The sequence below is a fragment of the Suncus etruscus genome, chromosome 1 (genome assembly GCF_024139225.1).
Source record: "Suncus etruscus isolate mSunEtr1 chromosome 1, mSunEtr1.pri.cur, whole genome shotgun sequence".
Lineage (NCBI taxonomy): Eukaryota > Metazoa > Chordata > Mammalia > Eulipotyphla > Soricidae > Suncus > Suncus etruscus.
This window is the reverse complement of record NC_064848.1, coordinates 168,677,401-168,693,763: the sequence shown is the minus strand read 5'-3', so window position 1 is coordinate 168,693,763 and position 16,363 is coordinate 168,677,401. Positions and strand designations below refer to the sequence as shown.

Genomic DNA, 16,363 nt, shown 5'->3' with positions numbered 1-16,363 from the left:
TGCTTCATAATATATACAAAACATGCATATAAATATATACTTTATAATATACAAAACACAGTGCTTTGCACAGAGATAAACACTAGCCACAATTTATTCAATATCTCACTATATGTCATTAATCTTCAGAATGCTAACCCTCAAACATTGAGGTAACAGAGAGCTAGCTAAAACAGTGGATAGGGTACTTGCCTGTATGGTACCTTGAGCCCACCAGGAAAGAATTTTTTTTTTTTTTTTTGGCTTTTGGTTTTTGGGTTACACCCAGGAGCTCAGGGGACCATATGGGATGCCCGGATTCAAATCACCATCCTTCTGCTTCAAGGCAAACACCCTGCCTCCATGCTATCTCTCCGGCCCCAGGAAAGAATTCTTGAGTGCAGAGCCAGAGCCAGGAATAAAATCTGAGTGTGGCTAATTTGACCTTACGCACACAGCCTATTTTAATATCCAGTTCACACACCCCTGCTTTCCCTGTCTTTCCTAAACACAGAAGCACACACCATTTTAATCCCATCACATCCTATCAGAGTACACACCCTAAACTCCCCTAATATAAATATCCATTTTCCACCTAAAATAAGTTGAGTTTCTCTCCTGAAGTGACTAGAGGATACTTCTTTGTGAATACTTGTCTGGGATCTGACCTCACCAGTGACTTCTAGATCTTGGGATCTGGCTTCATCAGTGTCATTTATATTTGAGTACCAGTGGGTGTGACCCAAAACAAACAAACAAACAAAAATGTTCATCTATTATAGGTTAGAAGGCTGAGTGCACTCTTTGCACAGGGAGGTCTGGGGTCAATCTCTGGTACCACATGTCCACCAGAACACAAAAAGAAAAACTAAGCACTAATAGGTGTGGTTCATCTACCAGAGATAGAAATAGGTTTTAAAAATGAATTTGAAGGGTAGGAGTGGTAGCACAGTGTGTAGGGCGTTTGCTTTGCATGCAGCTGAGTAAAGCTGGATCCCAGGCATCCCCATATGGTCCCCTGGGCCTGCCAGGAGCAATTTTTGAGTACAGAGTTAGAAATAACCCCTAAGCACACCTGTGTGTGGCCTCCAAATTTTTAAGTGAATCTGAGGTTCAAAATATAGAACAATGGAGAGAAAGGAACTCTTTTTTTTTTTTTTTTGGTTTTTGGTTTTTGGGCCACACCCAGCAGTGCTCAGGGGTTACTCCTGGCTCTCTGCTCAGAAATAGCTCCTGGCAGGCACAGGGGACCATATGGGACACCAGGATTCGAACCAACCACCTTTGGTCCTGGATCAGCTGCTTACAAGGCAAACGCCGCTGTGCTAACTCTCCGGGCCCGAGAAAGGAACTCTTATTCACTGTTGGTGGGAATGCCATCTAATTCAACTAGTTCATCTAGTTCAATCCTTTACGGAAAAGGATATGGAGATTCCTCAAAAAAACTAGAAATTGAGCTCCCATATGATCCAGCTATACCACTCCTAGGGATATACCCTAGGAACACAAAAATACAATTCAAAAAGCCCTTCCTCACACCTATATTCACTGCAGCACTATTTACAACAGCCAGACTCTGGAAACAACCAAGATGCCCTTCAACAGATGAATGGCTAAAGGAACTGTGGTACATATACACAATGGAATATTATGCAGCCGTTAGGAGAGATGAAGTCATGAAATTTTCCTATGGAAAATTTCCATGGATGTACATGGAATCTATTATGCTGAGTGAAATAAGTCAGAGGAAGAGAGATAGACACAGAATAGTCTCTCACTCATCTATGGGTTTTTAAAAAAATAAATGACATTTTTGCAATAATTCTCAGAGAAAAAAAGGGATTAGGGTTGGAAGATTCAGCTCACGATATGAAGCTTACCACAAAGAGTGGTAAGTGCAGCTAGAGAAATAACTACACTGACAACTATCATAACAATGTGAATGAATGAAGGAATTAGAAAGCCTTTCTCGGGGCCGGGCGGTGGCGCTAAAGGTAAGGTGCCTGCCTTGCCTGCGCTAGCTTTGGACGGACCGCGGTTCGATCCCCCGGTGTCCCATATGGCCCCCCAAGCCAGAAGCAACTTCTGAGCGCATAGCCAGGAGTAGCCCCTGAGCGTTAGCGGGTGTGGCCCAAAAAAAAAAAAAAAAAAAAAAAAAGAAAGCCTTTCTCAAATACAGGTGAGGGGGAGGAGGAGGGAGATTTGGGACATTGGTGATGGGAATGTTGTACTGGTGAAGGTGGGTTTTCTTTATATGACTGAAACCCAACTATAATCATATTTGTAATCAAGGTGTTTAAATAAAGGTATTTAAAAAAAGATATAGAACATAAGATATGACACTTGTTTTCAGATGTCGCTGACCCAGATTAAATCTCCAACACCACATATGGTCCTCTGAGCAGAGTCAGAGGTAAGCTCTGAATGACCCAAAATAAAACAAAATAAAAAAAGGACAGATAAAAATGAATTCATAAGTGGCTTAGAACATCTGACTTACATGTACATGGTCAACGGTTAAACTTTTGGGGGTAACTGAGGGATAAAGCTATTGACTGCAAAAGTTAAATCCTTGATACTGGCACATGCACTGAATGTAATCCTGCATGCCATGATTTCTCTGGCCAGCACAGCCAGGTGTACAAAAGTACCACAACAGAGGAAAACAAACCCCCCTCCCAAGAGCAATGCAGCTAAAACAGAAGTATAAGCACCATGGCCAGGAAATGGAATATTTGGCGCCCAAGTGTCGGCATTAAATTGAAAGGAGTGCAGGCTCTGCAATGCCTAAAACAAAATAAAGCAATATAAACCTCACTAAGGGAGTGAGTACTATGGAAGAGTGCTGGAGCACCACCAACCTGTCCCAGTGCCCCGTGAGTATCACAACTAAATGTGCAAGCACCAGACTTAGTTATGACCCCTGGTCATCCCAATAACACAAGCAACAAAGGAAAAGGTGGGGAAGAGGGAATTTTAAAAAATTCGTAATTAGGGAAGGGTTTTGTTTTTTCTTGGACCACACACAGATGTGCTTACTTTTGGCTCTGCTCCCAGGGTTCATTCCTGACAGGATTCAGGGGACCGACCATACAGAGTGCTAGGGATCGATCAGATCTGAGTCACCACACAAGACAAGTAACAACTCATTATCTCTTTTGCCCCAGAAAAATCCAAATACTACCATCAATACAACTAGAAAGGACAGTACTTAAATGTACTCAAGGTGTGTGTCTGATTCCAGTGTCTGAGTAATAATCACATTTTCTCCAGCATTTATAGATAGTCTAAGAGCTGTGAACTTCGATGGAGAAAAGAAAATAATCAAAATTAGTGGAAGAAAATAAAATAAACACTTTTCTGGGCCGGAGAGATAGCACAGTGGTAGGGCGGTTGGTTTGTACACAGACGATCCAAAACTGATGGTGGTTTGAATTCCAGCATTCCATGTCATCCTCAGTGCCTGCCAGGAGCAATTTTTTTGTTGGTTTGTTTTTTGGGGTCAATAAACAATAAACAAAAACTTTTCTTTTGTGTGTGTGTGTGTGTTTTGGTTTTTGGGTCACACCCAGTAGTGCTCAGGGGTTGCTCTTAGCAGCCTTGGGGATCATCTGGGATGCTAGGGATTGAACCTGGGTCCATTCCGGGTCGGCTGCATGCAAGGCAAACATTGTACCGCTGTACTATCATCACTCTGGCTCTGATAATAAAAACTTTTCTAAGGCTGGGGAGATAAGTCAGGGGTCAGAGCACATCTGGCATACGGAATCTGAGTTTGATCCTCAGAGCTACATGCTCCCAGGGGCATCACTGGGTATAACCCAGAAGTCCCCTGCACCACAGGGTCCAAGTAGTAACAGATCACAAAATCCCAGGGTTGAGCTCTCAAGTCTGGTGAACAGAATACTTTGAGGAGTGGCTCCCAGAAAACTGCTTGAGAACTACACCCCACTCCCTAAAAAGAAAACATTTTCAATTTCCTGTGAAGCAAAGGTAACAAACAGACTTACATAAGGAAAAAAATGTGTACCTCATATATTTCAGGGATGCACTGTTGGCAGCACTTTAAAAGGCAAGATTAATGGCTCAGCTATAAAATCTGATTTATAAGCTAGCACTTAAATTTAACCACATTGTTAAAAAGGAGGCAAAGCTGGTGAAGAAGATAATGTTAGAATAAAAGTGTTTCCATTGGGGCCAGAGAGATAGTATAGCGGGTAGGACTGCAGCTGACCTGGGTTCAATCCCTGGCATCCCATATGGTCCCCAGAGTCCATCAAGAGTAATTCCTGGGCCCGGAGAGATAGCACAGTGGCGTTTGCCTTGCAAGCAGCCGATCCAGGACCAAAGGTGGTTGGTTCGAATCCTGGTGTCCCATATGGTCCCCTGTGCCTGCCAGGAGCTATTTCTGAGCAGACAGCCAGGATTAACTCCTAAGCATCGGCCGGGTGTGGCCCAAAAACCAAAAAAAAAAAAAAAAAAAAAAAAGAGTAATTCCTGAGTGTAGAGCCAGGAGTAACCTCTAGGTTGTGGCCAAAAACAAACAAAAGTTTCTGTAGGTTGGGGCTGAAGCAGTGGTGCAAGCAGTAGAATGTTTGCCTTGCATGCGGTGACCTAGGACAGACCGCAGTTCAATCCCCTGGTGTCCCATATGTTCCCCAAGCCGGAGCAATTTCTGAACACATAGCTGGGAGTAACCCCTGAGCATCACCAGGTGTGGCTCAAAAACTCAAAAACCCCAAAAACAAAAGTTTCTGTAGGGCCAGATAATGCAGTACAGGTCATTTGCACAGAATGTAGATGACTCAGGTTCAGTCCCTGGCACCACATATGTTTCTCTGAGCATCGACAAGAGCGATTCCCTAAGCACAGAGCCAGGAGTAAACCACTAGCTACAGACCTCAAAAGCAAATAATAATAATAATAATAATAATAATAATAATAATAATAATAATAGCTTCTGTAAAGAAGAACCCTAGAGGGAATAACGTGATATATTTTCGAGGATGAAGAGTCTCAAGTAGAATCTACTTTATGAGAAATCATACATTTTTTTGGTCTCTTGAATGCCCCTTTTTCTTATTTTTGGGTCACACTGGGTGGCACTCAGGGGTTACTCCTCCTAGCTCTGCTCTCAGAAATTGCTCATGATAGGCTTGGGGGACCATACGAGATGTGGGGAATCAAACCAGGGGTCCGTTCTGGGTTGACTGTGTACAAGGAAAACACCCTACCACTGTGCTGTCACTCTGGCCCTCTTTGAATGCTTTTTATCCTGAAATCAATTTCACCCATGTTCACAGCCTCAGAAGCCAAGACAGACATTACTTTCCATTACCAGTGATTTCCTCCTATTAACTCAATTACTGCTGGGAGGATTTTCATTTCTAGGAATGACTTTCAAAGGCCATGTATTCTGGAAAGATTCATGCCTCCTGTTTTTCTAATCAATTTAAAATTCTTTTGGCTAGTGTCCCTGAATAAAGTGCAAACAGTCAAACAATCAAACAAAACTGTAATGATGAAATTTGCAGGTGGATTACATAATTTTATCCTAAAAATCAAGACCAGTTTAGAATCTTGATTTCTCCTTTAGAGTTGCCTCAAATGACATGCTCGAATAGGAAACCTATTTGTGTGGTTTTGTTTTTTTGGTTTTTTTTTTGGTTTTTGGTTTTTGGGTCACACCTGGCGGTGCTCAGGGGTTACTCCTGGCTGTCTGCTCAGAAATAGCTCCTGGCAGGCACGGGGACCATATGGGACACCAGAATTCGAACCGATCACCTTTGGTCCTGGATCGGCTGCTTGCAAGGCAAACACCGCTGTGCTATCTCTCCGGGCCCCTTAAATAAACTTTCTATTGAAATATTACCTTCTAATATCATTAATACCAAGCACCACAATACTATACTATGTTATTTATAATATAATACTATATTAAGTATATAATGTTACATTATATTAAGCATATTATATATTTATATAATACATCCATATGTTATAAATATGCTACATGTTTATGTTATTTTTGGTTACACCCAGTAATACACGCTCACTTGACAATCTGGTGTTGCTCTAGCCCAGCACTGCTCAAGTGATACCAGGGCCACACTTGGTACTCTGAGGGGCCTCCAGTACTGGCAATCAATATTGAGTTCCTGTGCAAGCAAAAGGCATGTGCCTCTGACCAATGAACTTCATCTCCATCCCCACTTAGTTTTATTATTTGTTTTGGCATAGACAGTGGTTTTTGGGATGAGAGAAAATTTACCTTACTTTGTGCTGAGTGTGGAGGAATAGATAACTAATATTATCTATTATTTATTGCCACCTCTGCCAGTAAGTCAGGGATCAATTTCAGGGATCCTGCTATAAAACATTCGCTCAAGCTATTTTTAGCCCTCTCTAGTTCACAGGAATTTATTATAAATAACTATTTCAAGCCAAATTTGGAAGAAGCAGCCAAGCCAGGACTCCAACAGCAGCAACTCGAGTATAAATGCTTATCTATTTCCACAATTTTATAACTAACACTAACCGCTGCTGCCATAAGATGGATGACTTTCTTGGGATGAACTGGGGGTTGCCTTGTACACTGCAGCATGTATAAAGTATTACTGGACCTTATCTATTCTTTCCTCAGTTGTAATAAGCAAAAGCTTTTCAGACACTATATTTTTGTTTGTTTGCTTGTTTGTTTGGGTCACACCGGCAGTGCTTAGGGGTTACTCCTATCTCTGCACTCAAAAATTGTTCTTGGCAGGCTTGATGGACCCATATGAAATGCCAGGTCAGTTCTGGGTCAGCCCAGGCAAAGCAAATGCCCTACTGCTGTGCTATCACTCTGGCCCCGGGACACTGTTAAACCTCTCTTGGATTGGAAAGTGGAAGCAATACTGCCCTCAACTGAGAACCACTAACGTGATCCCAAACTATTTCTACATGCTCACAGTACATGAAATACACGTTTTCTAAGATGAAGCATTATTTTTTCATAAAATAGATTTCTTCGTTCAAATTAAAAGCTGATAACAGCTTAACTAAAACCTTTCCTAAATAGACTATACTGGATCAAGTTCATATTATCTGTAGAACATGCTTCTTGTGAAAAACTCAACATATGAAAATATAGTTCTTTTATTAACACAGCAGTTTTTTATTTTTTTTAAAAAACAAAACAGTAATGGAAGCGGAGGCATTCCTATAAGCAGCTTGCAGAGTAAGGCAAGCTGCCCCAACAAGGCAGAAATCAAAGAGGCTAAGTTTTAAGCCAACACAGTTTAGAAGATCTAGACTCAAAAAAAAGCTAAGCACATGTGGTGGGGCTGTGAAGACACTCTGGAATGACAGATTCTAGTATAAATATGTTAACTGACATTAGAATACATCAAAGTGCCTCTGAGATAAGAGAAAAATTGTAGTGAGGGAAATTCCTAACATATGCAGAAAGTTAGAATATAGTATTCATTATCACTCAAAAGAGCATTTTTCTGGCAAATAACAGAATTTCTGACATTTGTGAAGAAATCACAGGAATTTTCCTATAATTTCCAAATTTCTACATTTCTGAACACGTTTACTTTCAAAATAGCAGAATAATAAATAAGATCTGCATCTTAAAATATAAGATTAGCTTAAATTCCCTCAAAAAGGATTCTACTCCACAAATCCAAATCTTTTTTTATTGTGTGGGGAGGGTATTGAACCACACCCTACTGTTTCTACTTCTAGCTCATAGCTAGGAATCACCCCTGCCAGTGCTCAACAAACCATATGAAGTGCTGGAGATCAAACTAATGTTGGCTATATGTGAGGCAAGCTCCTTCACACCTATACTATCTCTCTGGCACAAACCTTTTCTTTGGAATGGTGCGATGCAACCCAATAGTGCTCAGGGGTTACTCTTGGCTCTAAGTTCAAGAATCATTCCAGGCAGGCACAGGGGATCATATGGGATGTTAGGGATCGAACATGGGTCAGCTACAAGCAAGGCAAATGCCCTAGCCACTATACTATACTTCTGGCCCAGGTTCAAACCCTTTTTTTTTGTTTGTTTTGTTTTTGGGTCACACCCGAAACACTCAGGGGTTACTCCTAGCTCTGCACTCAGAAATTGCTCCTGGCAGGCTCGGGGGACCATATGGGATGCCAGGATTCAAACCACCATCCTTCTGCATGCAAAGCAAACGCCCTACCTCCATGCTATCTCTCCGGCCCCAGGTTTAATCTTTTAAATAAATAATATATCATGGCTTTCATGAAGGACATAGAATAATATTCAATAAAATTTGTATGGAACTATAACTGCTAATCCTAAAATGGCAAAAAGCAATCATATGAAAACAACATGAGGGCCTGGAGAGATAGCACAGCGGCGTTTGCTTTGCAAGCAGCCAATCCAGGACCAAAGGTGGTTGGTTCGAATCCCGGTGTCCCATATGGTCCCCCGTGCCTGCCAGGAGCTATTTCTGAGCAGACAGCCAGGAGTAACCCCTGAGCACCGCCGGGTGTGGCCCAAAAGCAAAAAAAAAAAAAAAAAAAAGAAAGAAAACAACATGAGAGGTACAGTGTCTCCCAATTTTATACAACAAAGCTATAGCAATAAAAAATGTGGAGCCAGAAAAACGGACCCTCAGATTAAGAGAATAGATTTGAGGTTTCAGAAATAAACCCTTAAATATGCAGGCAGTTAACTTGCAACAAAGGATCAAAGAGAATAAAAAGCTTGACAATTGGTGCTGGGAAAACTAGATACCCATGAACAAAAGAATCATTGGATCATTATCTCATATTATCATGCACAAAAAACTAGTTCAGGGGCCGAAGTGATAGCACAGCAGTACGCAACCAACACAGGATGGGTGGTGGTTCAAATCCTGACATCCCATATGGTCCCCTGAACCTGTCAGCTCCAGAGATTCACTCTATTCTCAAAAAGAGATGTTTACCATGAAAAATCATGGGTTCACCAGCCATGCAACTGAAAGCTGGCAATCTCAGAAGAGGAGGAAGGGTCACACCTGCTGCACTCATCACTCACAATTGCCACTTTGAGAATGTCCCTACTTCACCACTTAACTATTATTGTTTTCTGCAGAGAGACCAACCTAACCAAGACTCTAGCTATGCTGGTATTTGGGCTGACATCACCAAGACTTTTCTGGCATGAAGACACTCTCCCAACCCACACTTTTTTTGTGCTTTTTTTGGTACTGCCCTGACAGTTGAAACCATGCTCACAGAAGACACAGTATCAATATTGCTTGGATTTCCTGGACAACTCCATTTTTTTTTAATACTGTCATCCCCAAAGGAACACACCTCTATAGACATCAATGTGTATTTGAAGCCACCTAAAGTTCAGAAACAAAAGAAGTAACAATGATCAAGTAGCAACAAGAGTTTACTGAACCTTTTGACAATGACTTAACTATTTAATTGCAAGATAGAATAATTTTCACAAATTTTCTTGTACTTTTTTCCCTTTCTTTTTCTTTTCTTTTTTAATAATTTTGTTCCCACTTACCTGGAAACAAAGGAATTATGATCTCTTATGTCAACTATGTGATATATGATCTTTAAATAAATTTAAAAAATTTTTTTGCTATTCACTACTTTAAACCTTGAGTCTAACTAAACTCACAAATGCAGTTTGTACCAGGCCAGCTCCATAGACTCGTTTAAATACATATAAACCAAACCATGAAAAATCGTGGGTATACCGCCTATGCAATTGAAAGCTGGCAATCTTAGGAGATGATGGACCAAGCCCCTGTCCTGCCAAAGCCACGCCTGTTATATCCATAACTCATAATTGCTGTTTTGTCTATGGCCCTGCTTCACCACCACGACTCTGCAGACACCCCAATCTGACCAAACTCCAGGTATGCTGGTATTTGGACTGATATCACTAGGTCTTTTTTAGAGTGAATGTGGGCACTCTCTCACCCTCCACATTGTACTATTTCTGGGAGACACAGCAGCTAAGAACATGCCCTCCAAAAGCCATAGTATTGGTAATAGTGCTTTGAATTCCTGGACAATTTCATTTGTTTGATGCTGTCATCCTATGGAAATAAGTGAAATAACAATGGCCAGCTAGCAACAAGAGCCTACTAAACCTTCTGCCAATGCCTTAGTGACCTCAATGGAGATACAATAATTCTCACAAATTTGCTTGTCAAAGTATAGACTTTTATTTTATTTTTTTCTCTGTTCTTTATTTTTCTTTCTATTCTTTTAATAACTTAGGCCTCACCTGGAAACAAATGTATTTTGGCCAACTATGTCAACTGTGTGACACATAATCTTTAAATAAAGTTAAAAAAAAAAACAAACCACCTTGAGTCAGCATGCTTAATCCTCAGCACCCCAGGTATAGATTTGGGAAACTTAAGTTACACCAAATCGGAGACTCATACTCCTACATCTGAACTATTACTAAAACTAAAGACATCTTACTACATACTACAGATAGCTATGGGCATGTGAAAAAAAAAAAAGCCTATCACTGCTGGTTATAGGAAACAAAAGTCAAAACCACAATAAACTATAAGTTCATACCCATAAAAATTATCTATATTGGGGCCGGGCGGTGGCGCTAGAGGTAAGGTGCCTGCCTTGCCTGCGCTAGCCTAGGACGGACCGCGGTTCGATCCCCCGGCATCCCATATGGTCCCCCAAGCCAGGAGCGACTTCTGAGCGCATAGCCAGGAGTAACCCCTGAGCGTCAAATGGGTGTGGCCAAAAACCAAAAAAAAAATTATCTATATTAAAAAGATCAGAAAAATAATGACAATAACAACAAGTATTGGCAAAAATGAAGAGAAAAAGGATCTTTATCCTTTTGATGGGTAATTGTAGAAGGTTGTTTCTGTCAGAAATAGAATGTAGATTTCTCAAAAAATTGAAAATAGAACTACAAAATGATCCTGAAATACATGCACAAAAATAGCACATACCTATTATTTATAGCAGTGCTATTTACAAGTAGCCAAGATTTGGAAACAATCCAAGTGCCCAATGACAGGAGCTGGTAAAGATATTATGTAATAGTATTATAAATCATGGTACTTCAATAAAAATTAAAAATCAAAAGAAAAAAGATGAGGCACTACTTATTTATAAGAAAATTTGTAGGACCTTACACACAAAGAACCCAGGTTCTATCCTTGACACCCCAGATGCTTCTTAAATCCCCACCAGGAGAGATCCCTGAGCACAGAGCTAGGGAATAAGCCCTAAACTCTGCCGGGTATGGTCAAATAACAAACAAAAAATCATAAAGGTCAGTGGAGTCAAAATGATAGCACACGCAGGTAGGGCTGATGTGAGTTTGAACCCCGGTGGACCACATGGTCTACTGAGCTTGCCAGAAGTAGTTATTTCTGAGTGCAGACAGAAGAAACCCCTGAATAAGGTTGGGTGTGGTTGAAAAACAGAGGAAAATAAAAGGGTCAGAAAGATAGCTCAGTAATACATTCACCTTGTATGTGGTCAACCCAGGTTCAATCCCTGGCAACCTATCTGATTCCTAGAGCACCACCAGTGAGCTCTGAGCAGAGCCAGGACTAAGCCTTGAGCATAGCCAGGTGTGGTTATGAACAATAAAAGGCAAAATAAAAGAAAAAAAAACCAAAGATGAAAAATTGCCTATCAGTATTAAAATAGATGGAATTAGAAAGTATCATGCTAAGCAAAATCAATTTAGAAGGAGAAAAACGAATACCAGATGATCTCATTCATTTGTGGCAAATAAAAGACCTGGCTGTGCCCTGTCCATAGATCTGGCATTATCAAGAAGGGAAATGGACTGAAAGGTGCAATGTAGTATGGTACACTTTGCTGAACTTTGCTGGCACTCTGCTGGCAGGTATAGTGTGCTAACATTCTATCCCTACAACATTTACAATTAATTGGTCACTCTCAGTAACAACAAATAAATTAGGACCAGAGTGATAATATAGTGGGCAGGTCATTTGCCTTACATGCAGCTGATTGGATTCAATCCCTAGCATCCTATATGGTCCCCTAGGAACTACTAGGAGTAATTCCTGAGTACAGAGCTAGGAGTAATCCTTAAGCACTGCTGGGAATGGCCCAAAAAAGAAAAAGTGGAGACAAATTAAGGGGCAAAAGAGATCTTGCTGCTAAGGCAGGTTTGATGGATCCCTTAAGTACCTCCAGACTGAGGCCTGAGCATAGAGCCAGGAGTAAGCCCTGAGCATAGAGGATGTGGCCCTCAAACAAAAATAATTTTAAAAAGGGAAATGAGGGGCTGGAGAGATAGCCTAGCAGTAGGGTGTTTGCCTTGCACGCAAGCAGCCAACCCAGGACAGATGATGATTCGAATCCCATATGGTCCCCTGGCCTGCCAGGAGCGACTTCTGAGTGCAAAGCCAGGTGTAACCACAGAGCACTGCCAGGTGTGACCCAAAAACCAAGTAAATAGATGAAAAACTAAAAGGTTCTTGAATAGGTATGTTAATATCTCTTTTTTTCACAGTGCTGGGAGATTCAGGAATAAACCCTGAGCATAGAGGATATGGCCCTCAAACAAAAAAGGGCTTGAACAGATATGTTCATATCTTTTTTTTTTTTTTTTTTTTTTTTTTTTTTTACAGTGCTGGAGGATGACTCCTAGCCTCACACAAGTAAGGCCCACAATTTTTTTTTTTTTAATTTTGCTTTGCTTTACTTTTGGTGGTAGGCAAGTGCTTTATCGAAGTTCACCACAATTCCAGGAAAGTAGGATATGCATAAGTCTCCCACCCCGCTCCACCACCCCACTCAATAATTGACATGTAATGAAAACAAAAAAAATTACAAGCTCCAAAAAACTATAGCAGAAATCCACATAATCACAAAAATGGTCAAATCATCATCAACATGTACTCTCAGATTTAAAGTCCTTTTTGGAACTATTTTGGTTTATTTACATCCAGGATATTCTTCTAAGTGAGCGGGAAGAAAACTGTATAAAGTTAAACCACCCTAGAAATGTAGATTTCTCCAGTAAGAGCTTCTAATTTGCTGGTGTTGTGCTGCCACCATGTGGTGAAGCATCTGAAAAGGTGTAACAACAAAATTGCACTTAAGCAGCAAAGAACTAAAGACACATACCTATTATCAAAGGAAGAATAAGATTCCCATTTTAAAGCTTACAGAAAAAGACTTTAATACTTTAATGATCTTAAGAAAATTAAATTGTTCTTAACATGTGTATTTACATATTTAAAATCTATTCCATAAAGTAGCGACCCTTTCCAGGACTCAGGCTAGGTTAGAATACTGCTACATATCTCCTAACAATATGACCTTGGAACAGTTCTTTAGCCTACATATTTAACTTTTCTTGATATCTAACATGAATAACTTTTACTTAATTAGGAAGAGCAAAAGTTGCTACCACTGTGCATCACTATTGGTAGTTCTGGAAACATATGTGGTGCAACAGATGAAACCTGCCTTGTTGTCATTCCAGCCCCTAAAAAGTTCCCTTTGATGAGTGTTAAACAGCTTCATCAGCTGCTCACAGGACATGCCCAGCAGTTGAGGGTCCATGCCACAGTCAGGGAATCTGAGAAGAGATAGCCACTATGCTACACTCTAAGACCACATTACTTCATGTTTTATAATCACCACAGGCACATAGGTATCTTAATCTTAACTCTAGTCACTCAAGTCACAAAAATACACAAGAAACATCCTGACTGCAGAAGTCACAATGGGAAAGCAACACAGAATCTCACAGAAGACGGTAGCTCAGAAGACCAACCAATATTAACCTACCTGATAATATAACCTATCTGATAACGGCTTTAGAGGGAAAATGTTGAGGATGTTCAAGGAACTCAACAATAGAATAGACAAATAAATCACAAGAGAATATGAGAGCAAAAACAAGAAAACTTCAAACAAATTACAGAACTTTAAAAAACCTCCTGTTTTTAAAATACCTTAAATATTATTTTTTAAGTTTTTAAATACTCTCTTTATAAAAAGCTTATTACCATTGGATTCGAATCAGCTATGAGGTCCCGAAGAGAATCCAGAAATCCTTGATCTTCAACCATCTGGGCATTGATATCATGAAGTTTTGCCACACAGACTGCTGCTGTTTTCCGAACATAAGGATCTTCATCCTTCAAGCACTTGCGAAGGGGCTCACAGAGATATTCTGTAATCTTGTCCACCCTGATGCACCCCATGGTTCTGACTGCCAAGGCTCGAATCAGAGGATTCGGATCTTCACAGTCCTTTGAAAAGCAAACAATGACAACTATAAGTGTAACAATAATCAAAAGAAGAGATAAGCCACATGCAAGGAAGTACCTTGTCTCCTATATAAGGTACAATAAAAGATCCCTTCAGTACATAAAGTAAGGTACTTGCTTTGCATGGGACCACCACCAAAATTTGATCTCTAGTACCACATATGGTCTACCAAGTACCACAAGGAGGTCACTCTGAGTGCTCAGTCAGGAATAGCCCTGAGTACCACTAGCTGTGACCCACGTGGCTTTCTTCTGTCATCTGACAAGGATATACAGCCCAGCAACCTAAAGACTCACCTCACCCTATGTTTGAGATGGATGACACATGCTGGCATATAAAACGGTTAAAACTTGAACATTCCCAATTACTGCCAGCTCTTCTTGTAGAGACTCTTTTAGAATAGGAGCTGCAATTTGCTGTACATACACTAACTATACCCAGACACCTGTGAAAAGGTTATTGGAGGTACAAGAGAGTCCTTTAGAGTCAGGGAAGTGTTACCTTCACAAAGCTATTGACAGCCATGATGGCCATGTCAGGTTGACTCTTGGCATAATTCATCAAGTATAGATACACAAGCTTCTTTAACTCTAGGTTGTCCGTCTGCATGCAGTTCACTACATCTGGGAAGAGAGAGCTGAGAAAAGAGAAAAATAAAGTAAACAGATGTTGATATCAAGCTGTTAAAACACAAGAAATAGCCTTACAAAGTAATTTGATCTAGGGGATGAAGTGATAGTACAGCAGGTAGGATACTTGCCTTGCTTGAATGCAACTGACCTGGGTTGATCCCCAGAAACTCAAAAGCCCACCAGGAGTAATTTTTGAGTGCAGAGCCAAGAGGAAGCTCTAAGTTTCATCAGGTATGGCCCCAAAACAAACAAAACCAAAATCAAAACAAAAAACCCAAGTAATTTGTTTTGATTTAATGTAAAGACAAATATCTCCACAATGACAACTATCATTGACATTAATTACTAAAGAAATTGTAGTACTGGGGCTGGAGAGACAGCATGGCGTTTGCCTTTCATGAAGAAGATCATTGGTTCAAATCCTGGCATCCCATATGGTCCCGGAGCCTGCCAGGAGCAATTTCTGAGCGTAGAGCCAGGAGTAACCCCTGAGCGCTGCTGGGTGTGACCCAAAAACCGAAAACCAAAAAAAAAAAAAAAAAATTGTAATACTGTTCTGAAGTTTATGTTCTTAAGTTGAAATCAAAGTTGTTGTTTTTTGTTTTTTTTTTTAGGCCACACCCGTTAGATGCTCAGGGGTTACTCCTGGCTATGCGCTCAGAAATTGCCCCTGGCTTGGGGGACCATATGGGACGCCAGGGGATCGAACCGTGGTCCTTTCCTTGGCTAGCGCTTACAAGGCAGACACCTTACCTCTAGCGCCACCTCGCCGGCCCCGAAATCAAAGTTTTTTATAATGAAAATCTATAGCAAACAAAAGAACAGATGAACACAATATAACCATCACTTAGCTATAAGCAAATAGACATATGCTCAATATTAAAATTTTTGGTTGCTAGAATTTGAACTCGGGCCTCAGACATTAAAATCATACACTCGGGCCCGGAGAGATAGCACAGCGGCATTGGCCTTGCAAGCAGCCGATCCAGAACCAAAGGTGGTTGGTTCGAATCCTGGTGTCCCATATGGTCCCCCGTGCCTGCCAGGAGTTATTTCTGAGCTGACAGCCAGGAGTAACCTCTGAGCACCACCGGGTGTGACCCAAAAAAAAACAAACAAAAAAATAAAATAAAATCATACACTCTAGGGCTGGAGAGAGAGCACAGTGGTAGGGCATTTGCCTTGCATGCAGAAGGATTCTATCCTGGGCACTACATATGCTCCCTTGATCCATCTCTAGGAGTAATCCCTGCAACTGAGTCCAACTGAAATATAATGTGAAACACATACTGGATTTTGAAGATATCTCATTAACATTTTTAATTGGTATCATGCAGAAATTATGTAAGTTTGAATACACTGGGCCAGAGTACAGTGGGTAGGGCACTTGCCTTCCACCCAGTCAAACCTGGGCCCAATTTCGACCCCTTGGTCCCCAGCTATTGCCAGGAGTAATATCTAAGCACAGAACCAGG

At 40.8% G+C, this 16,363-nt stretch overlaps 1 protein-coding gene across 1 annotated transcript in view; it reads right to left on the bottom strand.

Moving 5' to 3' along the window:
- Positions 1–16,363, bottom strand: part of AP2B1 (adaptor related protein complex 2 subunit beta 1) — a 156,133-nt gene that overhangs the window by 107,340 nt on the left and 32,430 nt on the right. Inside the window, exons 4-5 of the mRNA XM_049771462.1 lie at positions 14,758–14,893; positions 13,992–14,237 (exon numbers count right to left, since the gene is read on the bottom strand). Coding sequence (XP_049627419.1) covers positions 13,992–14,237; positions 14,758–14,893 — 382 coding nt within the window. The remainder of the gene's footprint in view (positions 1–13,991; positions 14,238–14,757; positions 14,894–16,363) is intronic.